At 42.5% G+C, this 9,681-nt stretch overlaps 1 protein-coding gene across 1 annotated transcript; it reads right to left on the bottom strand.

Moving 5' to 3' along the window:
- Window positions 1–92: 92 nt before the first annotated feature.
- Window positions 93–8,112, bottom strand: LOC129860599 (E3 ubiquitin-protein ligase MARCHF9-like). The gene is made up of 4 exons (XM_055931156.1): window positions 6,296–8,112; window positions 2,827–2,982; window positions 2,049–2,241; window positions 93–1,624 (listed from the first exon to the last, which is right to left on the bottom strand). The coding sequence occupies exons 1-4, from the start codon at window positions 6,617–6,619 to the stop codon at window positions 1,296–1,298; spliced, it is 1,002 nt and encodes a 333-aa protein (XP_055787131.1). The 5' UTR covers window positions 6,620–8,112; the 3' UTR covers window positions 93–1,295.
- Between the last annotated feature and the right edge of the window lie 1,569 nt (window positions 8,113–9,681).

The following is a 9,681-nucleotide window of genomic DNA, read 5'->3' as shown; positions in this document are numbered from 1 at the left end:
TCTCTCTTGAAGGCCTAGTAATCACAATTAAATAATCAGCAAACCATTTTTACTGCACAAGTATGTAAAAAGAAAAAACAAAGACACAGGAGTGAAACAGTGAATAATAAGGGATCCTCAGATCTCCATCTTTAATCCAATGGTTTGTTTGCTTGTTATCAAATCTGAATCATCAGCACACAGCAGCAAGTCGGTCATCTCTGTTTTAGCTGAAACAACACTGCCATCAGTCAGATTTTAAAAAACGGTTTGGTGCAATAAAACCAGCTGAATAAAAAGTGTTTCTTCTGACAAGCACCTTTCTGAATAAAGCAAATTTGTAGAAGTGCTTAAATGTTATGTGATAATTATGCAGCATAAAAAAATGATATACCCATGCAAAATTCACTGTGAAATGTACAGATGTCTTTATTGCAGAGAAGATAGGACTAGGAGTCATTTGAATCTTAATAAATGCATTATTTTCCTTTTGTAGACTATCCCTTGATCCCTGTATTGTTTGCAGTAATTAACGTCAGTTTTCATATGATGGCTTTGATGTATGATGTAATATGATGTATTCTTTGTTCTCCAGTCTGTAGCCTAATCATCATTAGCTATAGCAATATTTCAGAACCGCAAAACTATTATTATTATTATTATTATTTAGAGTTGTTTGAAAATGCTTGGCGTGCCATAAGGAGTTTCAGGTATCTCCTTAAATCATACTCCCCGTATAAAAATCTAAATGGCAAAAAAAGAAACCATACCAAAAAAAACACACCAGAAAAAAAGAAAATACATGTATTTCTTTGTGCATCCTGAAATCGGACTGAAAAATATCCTTGGATTGGGTTGTTATAAAGCATGTTGGATAGTTTGCATGTTTACATAGTTTATAATAACCATTCTTCAATTATTACAAATCATGTGCATCGCTTTTTTAACAAACTCCTGTAAAGATCCTCATATGTGCGGTCTGTTGCTGTTTCAGGACGTTTCATAACATCCAACACATTGTCTCGAACCCAGGTCTCCCAGCCCATAGACAAACTCGTAACAACTGCTCCAGTAGGATTAACCTACTTGGCAGGGATCGTAATGAGCCTACCAAGGCAAGGGTTGTTACAATATCATAGTACCTTGGCTGCAGGTCCAGACATTGTCTTGTCTGTACGTATCCTTCCTTGGGCTGGGTACTGAAATCGAGTTCCTCAATGGAGTTGACAGAATCTTGAAAGAACCGACCAGACCCCCCCAGAAAACAAAACAATACCCTGCTTTATTCCTTCATTACACCCCTTCCACGCTCAGTTTCATACCGTTGTCACCCTCATCACCACCTCCCGGTTGGCCGAGGAGCCGATACGTGGGTTGTGTGGCCGTAGCTGGCTCAGAATATGAAGGATGGTGTAGCCACAGTGGTGGTCCAGAATAGTCCTGAACCTCCGACTCTGTCTCCTGCTGCCGCCACTACCCAAGCCATGGGGGTTACTCCGTGAGCCCCGACCCCCACCCTTACTGCTACTCAACGGGTCCCCCAAGTCATTGGCTTTTATATAGTTCAATACTTTCCATTGTTGATTGACAGCCTGCCATCGCTTGAATATTCGGTATACTGATGAGCCCTCATGGATTATAAGCCCTAGGAAGAGAGAGATGATTTTACAGAGATAGGAAGAGGCACGACATTCAATTATTTTTAAGGCATGAAATACTTGGGAGTAGGTAATAGGTACAAATCTGTCATACAAAGCAACTTACTCTAGTGCTAACAAATTACAGACATTTGGTATTACCACACAGTGCAGACACGTAAGCAGCGCCATCTGTTTTGAGTCTGGCAATGCACCATTTTTACCAGGTAGAATCTACAAAGCGTCACTGTGTGTGTGTGTGTGTGTGTGTGTGTGTGTGTGTGTGTGTGTGTGTGTGTGTGTGTGTGTGTGTGTGTGTGTGTGTGTGTGTGTGTGTGTGTGTGTGTGTGTGTGTGTGCGTGCGTGCGTGCGTGCGTGCGTGCGTGCGTGCGTGCGTGCGTGCGTGTGTCTTCTGTGATTCCTCCTCCTCACCAATGCACACGATGTCCATGAAGCCGTACATGCCGTAGCAGATCTGGAAAAGCAGGTCCTGGCGCTGCCACTTGGCCGAGGGGCTGAGGGACGACCAGACGAGCCAGGAGATGCTGGCGATGAGGAACATGGAGCCCAGGATGATGGCAGCGATCTGGACCTTCTCGATCACCGTCAGGGAGATGGCCTGCCACTGAACAGAACGGACACGAGGGCCAAGAAAGGGCCAGTAAGAAAGGGGAAACAGTCAAATGAATAGCATTTCATTTCAGGCACAGATCTAGTGACGCAACAGGAAAATGTGTCAGCACAGGTCCAGTTTTCACACTTTCATCTTTGCGAGTGCCCAAGATTTGTTCTAGTAGAGTGAGTAACTGTAACGCCTAGACTAGTGCACCAGAGCAGAGCACTGCGTAATACTCTGATAGCGGTATTGTGCATGGTTTGAAGTTGATGCATCAGCAGAAAACTGCCTGTGAGATAAGATCTGTGGGCTGTGGCCACTAGAAAAAACGTCATTGATTTGGGAGATAAGAGTAGACCTAGTGCACAATGCACACATGACTGGAGTGGATGAGACAGACCCCCTACTCCCTAGACACTTGTGTAAATCAGAAAGGATTGGATAGGTATAAGCAATATGAGGAAAATCACGAAAGTGGGCAAAGTGGAGCTACTATTGTATTGTACTGCATGAAGTACCTAAGGGCTAGGGTCTGATTCTGGCCAGAGCGTAAGTCCTAGAGAATGAGGGGTTGGGCGGAGTGACTAGACATACCTGCAGTGGGTTCTTGGTGCTGATGGCCAGGACATGGTACTTGAAGTAGCAAAGCTCACAGCTCCAGGAGCCTCTCTCGCTGATCCAGCGGATGAGGCAGGGCTGGTGGGTGCAGCGCACAGAACCCTTACAGCGACACGGGCTCAGCAGCTCTCCCTGCAGGAGAGAGAGGGGTCCAGCCATAGAATTAGAATGACTAGAATAAACATTCCCATTCAAGTCAATGTTCTGTGATCTGAGTCTGATGTGGCATTACACACCATGGGTTATTTCTGAATTGGAAATATTTTGGAATAAGAAACAATACTGGATTATGGATAGCCCTCAATGTCTCACCAAAGCTACTGTTTTTTGTGTATGTCTGTCTGGCACACTCAGTAAAAATACAATGGGTGGACCCACACAGGTTGTGGGGCACCTTAACACAATATCACAATCCTCCCACATATTTTAGAGTTTGAAACAGTCATAAAGCAACTATGAATGACCTATTCATTATTAATTAGAGTATCTTCCTCCTCTTCCACAATTTCCACCTTAGTAAATGGAAAATCAAAAGTGGTGAAAACGTCAGTACTGTAGCTAAATGTCGAGGGTAGTATATTACTCAATGCTAAAATGATGCATGTCTAGGAATAATTAGTAGATCAATGCATGTGCCCAGCTTGATGCTGGCCTATTGGCCAGAACGAGCCAATTAGGGCCCGGCAACATCGGCAGGGGTGCACAGTGATTTGAAGGGCAGGCAGGTGAACGGGAGGTGAGCCATTCAACCCCTACTGTTCACACAAAACGGGTCCCAAATGGCAGCCTATTCCCTTCATGTTACACTACTTTAGACCAGGGCCCATAGGGCTCATGTCAAAAGTAGTACACTATATAGGGAATAGGTTGCCATTTCAGCGCAGAGACAGACTCTCAGTGGACTCAATCAATACAGGCCCTACTGCAGTACCTACAGCAAACATTGCACTTCTCATCTGGATAGGTAGGATGGGTAAAGAAGAACTTTCATCAGATTGACTCTTGAGGAATAGAGAGAATGTTGAGCATTGTAGATTTTTTTTTTACAGTCATGTATGTGTCTAATTATACACATCTAAATGGGCTGAAGTTAAAAAGTAGCCTAGTAATTCCCCTGAATGCAGTTTCATATTCATTGCTTGCAGTACCTACAGCAAACCATCTAATTAGATCATCCCCATTTAAGTAGATTGTGAAATCCGTGACGGGAATGTGCAAGTGCATACTTTAGAAGGGTGGAGAATCGGGACATAGTCCATGAGGACTCATGAAGGAAAGGGGAGTATGTTGAGATGTTTTGAATAAGTTTGGCATGAGTCATGTGTACACATTTACCCATTTACTCTAAGAGCACACAAATAGAAGACTAGTATTACCTTCTACTTTTTATATCAAGTTAATCTGCAAATACATCTGGTAGCAATGAACAAGATCAAACCACAACCAAAATCTAAAGTTAACCATCCATATTTAAAATTGTATTTAATAGTGCCATATTAGAAACTACCCTCACCCCAGAAATAATTGGATCCCAAATGATTTTTAAGCACAAATGGGGAAAATATGTTTTCATTTTGGTTCAGTTGGTAGAGAGAGACTCATTTAACCCATGTGTATTTCTCCCTAAATAACCAGTTGTGTGTTTTTTGACAGTGGTATTACAATGACACTTCATAATCTTTTCCTGTTTTTTACATTTATTTTCCCCAGGTTTGCTTGTTAAACCTTGTTATTATAAGATACTTTCATTGACTAACAACATACCAATTTGAGTGAGGGAGAGGAGCCACATGTCCCATCAGTCATAAACTGGTCAGCAGTATATGAGGAAGTATATATATCCGCAGTATATGAGGAACTGAATAAAAACTTAAACAAACATTTGTTGTACAGCAAAATGTCAAGCCAGGTAAAAGTAATAGTGTGTCCACCCACCCACACACCCATCCATCCAGGCACCCATCCTGTCTGAAGCAAATGCTGCCTGGCACTGCCCAGAGCCTCATATTTGGCTAACATTCCATACTTCAGAATAGGCTCTGGCACAGCCTATTCTGAAGCTAGACCATGTCAAGTGGAAAGGTTGGTGATGGAGCACAGAGAAAATTAATCACTAGAATGGGAAAATGTAAGTCACATTCGATAAAGGTGTCTGTTAAATGGCATATATTATTATTAGTATAAAATCTCCTAAGACCCCAGACCACCCATCATGTCACTTTGACTTGAATGGGGATGCCCGTTCTAGATATTATATTTCTATGGGTGCACATGCCATTGCAATGCCATGGAGTCCTCCTCCTGACGGCTCTGACAGGAAGTTTAATTATGAATCATATTTCATGCGTCCCACAGAGCAAGGTTATTATATTTGTAGAAGTAATTGCTCAACTGACAGGGACATGACTGTCCCCTGTTGTGACCCACTTGAATAATGAAATAACAATTAAATGACAAAGTGGCTGAGTCTAAGATAATAGCTTATCTTCTAAGTAATCATGAAGTTGAAGTGGTACAGGGAAGCAGTGCTGAAAGATAAGTTCCTATCATGTCAATCTAAAGAATATTGATGCTGCTTTTAAATCATTCTTTAAATGTATTCTGAATGTGTGTTTGCCTTTGCCTCATAGTCTATTCACTTTAAGGCCCGGCCAATTAGCCTGAGATCCAAACCAGGTGGAACAACTGGTCAGAACCAGGTAACTGATCAACATTTCTTAAGGTTATATTACAGGTGTAAAACACCTGCCTGTTCCTTTTTTATAGTTTTTCATTTCTGCATAGCTCCCATTGAGTTTACAGATGCTAGGAAGTAGCACCTACTGTATACTGTAATAATGCTATGACAAACATAAAATCTCACAAAGTGATTAAGTGCTGATTTCCATCTGTGCTCCAGTGGCACTTACACCATATCTCATTATCTCAAGGCCATGGTTAACGAGCTCAGCCAGGCTGTACAGGTTCTGCACATCTGTTGTGTCAAATTTTGGCTGAGGACCAAAGCTCCGTTCATTGTTCTGCATCCCTATACATTCATTGGCTTAGAGGCCCACAGACATAGCCTGGTTTCCAGTCTGTTTCTGCTCTTCTGACATTCGTTACCAGTTCATTACCAGGCCAATTATTATTCACGTGCACACGTGGACCATGACATCAGTCAAGCTATAATCAACATTGTTGTAGGCTATAGAGTACTAAAATAACAATTGTATTTGTCGTATTTTCTCAACCAAATCAATTTGTCAACCAAATCAATTTGTCAATGTCACAGAACACACCAAATCGAAACAGGTCAAAATGTAGCAATATAGGTTTACACGCGCACTAACATTCAGAACCATGGACAGCGTAGGGCTATTGCCTAATAGTAAAATTGAGCAGTTTTGTGTTGTGGCGCGAAAAGCGGGACAACGAAGGCGTATGTATCTATCTGGGACAGTACCTGCTCCGGACCCTGAAAGCAGATACGACAGCGCAGGCTGCTTGCAGTGCTGGTGAGCGACACCGCATCCAGGCCCACTTGCAGTTTGGGGTCCTTCTCCTCAAAGCCCAAGCTCCGAGGCCGAGGATCCGTCCCGTAATACTCCTCCTCGTCATCCCGGGAGGAGCAGTCCACAAAGGGAGGCCAGCCGCAGCCGCCCATCCCAAGACCCCGCATGCTGGACGGTCTCTCTGCTTCGGGTCGTTCAGGCTGTCTCGAATCGTCTCGCATAAAAACCAGTACTTTCAGTTCGTTGAAAAACATGCGGATCCTATATTTGAACATGTTTGGCTACATTAATTATTCAGAAGGGAATGAAACCAATTTGAAAATAAGGTGGTCTCAAGAAAAAATAAAATATGCCTTTGCTTTAGGAGAAGGGTTATTATTATTATTATTATTATTATTATACGCCTATTATCTTTAGCCAATTATTGTGCTGCATATGCTATTATTTAGGGGATTTTACCTAAACATTTTCTGAATAGCATCACTGATGAGCTTACAAAACTTGTAGGATCACCCTACTGTAAATGTTCTGTCAAATGGTAAGAAATAAATGACCACGTCTTGGTTGTTGTCTCTGGTGGCATGTGTGTCTAAGACAATGCAGATGAGAGATTTCCCTCTTAAGAAGCTCGATACACTCTCTCAATATTCATTACGAAACAACTCTGCGAATGCTGGCAAGCTAGATTCTTCCTCCACCCCTATCACCACAAATACGTGATAGGCCTATATCGTCCATTGCCTGCACTATCGATCTAAATTATACACATCATCAAATAGCTTGCATTAGGGGTTTGCAGCAAAAATATATGTTTGCTACACAAAGCAGAAGACATGCCAGTGTGGACTAGTGGGAGAGTGAACAACGGAGAGGCATAAAATAGAACGAGGTGTAAAAAAACAACAACATTCCATTTCCAACCCCACAGTCATATCTGGGACTGTTGTCAAGAAGCATAATCCAAAAGGGTGCGGACAGACGATATAATGAAAGTTAGATGCAGACGTGTGATTATATCGTCTTTTTACTGATCCTTAGTAGCATCCCAACCGTCAGATCATGATTTTTCTATTCTATTCCACCTCTGTCATGTTTTGGATTGATCCATCAAGAATGGTCCACCTCATTCCACCCGACGTCCACACAGAGTGGATCCAATTTACAATCCAGTGAATTTTCATGTTAAATATATCTGTAAATATATCCACTCAAAACAGCGATACATCCCACCTTCATTTGATAGCCATCAGCATTTCTCTTCGGTGTCTTCAATCTTTGCGTTGAAAATATGGTGCACCGAAATTTGAGAATAACAGACCAGAATTCAAAACAACAGTTTCTGCAATCTTCTAATTACAGACCGATGGAGATGTCTACACATCCGAGAGGGCAATTACAGCAGTAGCCTAATGCCATTGATATTGTAGCCTAGCCTCTCAGATGGTGATGATGATGATAGCCTACTGCTTGCTCGCGCTGCCTGATTCCTCCTCGAAATGGTCGACTTTGATAGTGAACCAACGCAGCACCTACTTCCGGAATGAATACTAGCCTACAAGAATGAAAAACTGCATGACACTGGTATACTTTTATCATTTTCTTCTCTACAGTCATTAGTCTGTCTCCGCTGTATGATATGGATGCACCCTCTCTGGAGCCCTGTAGTTAGGGATGGGGAGGGCAGATTCCGTTCGGATGTTGTATTGACAGACGACGCTGTCGCTGTCCAAGGTGCGATCTCGCCTAGTGACGTGTGCAGTCACAGTGCCACATGCACTACACTCCCGGGAAATATACATGATGACGCCTGAGCATCTTTCTTTCATTCTTTATTTCTTGTGCATGATCCTACGAATTCACGGACACTTTCTTTTCCACCACTCTTTATTTGACCTGTTTCTACACTCCACATTATCAACAACTTTTGATCTATGGGGTCTCAGTCTTTTTCGACCAGGACACTATCAGTGATTGACTTGGACTGAAATAGGTACCGGTACTGTTTACATTTAGGTGCATGAGCTCCACAATATTTTTGAATGATTATACTACAAGAGGAACAGGAGTTCAAGCAGTAGAACATGTGAGGTTCTGGTACTCAGCTCCGGTGAGCTTCTGCCTAAATCAAGCACGGATTAATACACCAGCAACCACTAGTTTACTATAATGTCCATGCAATTCCTTGTGTCATGGGGATGGAGAAGCACCTGAGAAAGTTCATGCTCCTTCCTTGGTGAGGGAGAATTGTCTCAGGGCCATTTCGCAGAGTGCACCAGACAAGGTAATTCGGTTATATCACACGCTGGGGTTGTAAGGTCTGTTTAATCACACATAAATAGACACACCCACATACACACACATTTACACAACACACACTGAATTATTGGCTGTTCCTTGACCACTGGCCGGCCCCCACACTCAGCATTCTGAACCCATAGTAATTCCCTGCCGCCCTGCACAGATCCCCCTCTACTCTTAGATTGACCAGAATAGATTTTTCACACATACTCTGCACTTGTGGATTTTTCAACATAGAGCTTGGTTTGAGAGGCAGTTCATAGGCTATTATTTGAAGTCTCCATAAACAGTCATATTTGCTATCCCGTATTCCTACACAAAAACCTCTTATGGTAATCTGAGGAGTAGTTTCAGTGACTCGTAAACATCCTGCCCCACCCCCACTCTCACCACCTGCCCCAATATGATCCTTCCTACTAATGAGTGTATGGGGTGTGATTCCTACTGTAACAGAATAATTCTGATCACAAGATATCCTTACACTCTCCCATACTGCTAGACATAGCAGTGCAGGGCTATCTTTATCAACCCTAACATGCACACACCACCATTCTTATTGTAATGGGAGAATTATGATACCAACAGTATATCATCTCCCATACTGACAGTTTCAGGCGTAGCAGGGCAGGGCGTCTTTCTTTTTATGAGCACTAACAACATGCATCCACCCACCCACCGGTCGGTCTGTTACATTATTGATAGGCTTACTGACCTGTTTCTCTCCTCTTACTGAACTGATGACAATGATTTCCCCTCCTGTTGGCCCTGGCTGCATCGTTACAGTGAGAGGAATGTAGATCTAGATCCAGACACATCATTATCTTGTCTCTTGTCTCATGGTTCCATCCATAGAAATAGTCAGAATTGCATTCTTGTCTTTCTAGTTCTATGATTATTTGACGCCATTTCCCCTCCTTCTGTTATGTGAAGAGCTGCGCCGAATGCTTACTTGCAAGCCCTTAACAAACAATGCAGTTTTAAGAACCCCCCCAAAAAAAGAATATGAGATAAGAATAATAAATAATTAAAGAGCAGCAGT

Source organism: Salvelinus fontinalis, chromosome 8, assembly GCF_029448725.1.
Source record: "Salvelinus fontinalis isolate EN_2023a chromosome 8, ASM2944872v1, whole genome shotgun sequence".
Lineage (NCBI taxonomy): Eukaryota > Metazoa > Chordata > Actinopteri > Salmoniformes > Salmonidae > Salvelinus > Salvelinus fontinalis.
The sequence above is the reverse complement of the archived record's forward strand: the minus strand, read 5'-3'. Positions and strand labels throughout refer to the sequence as shown.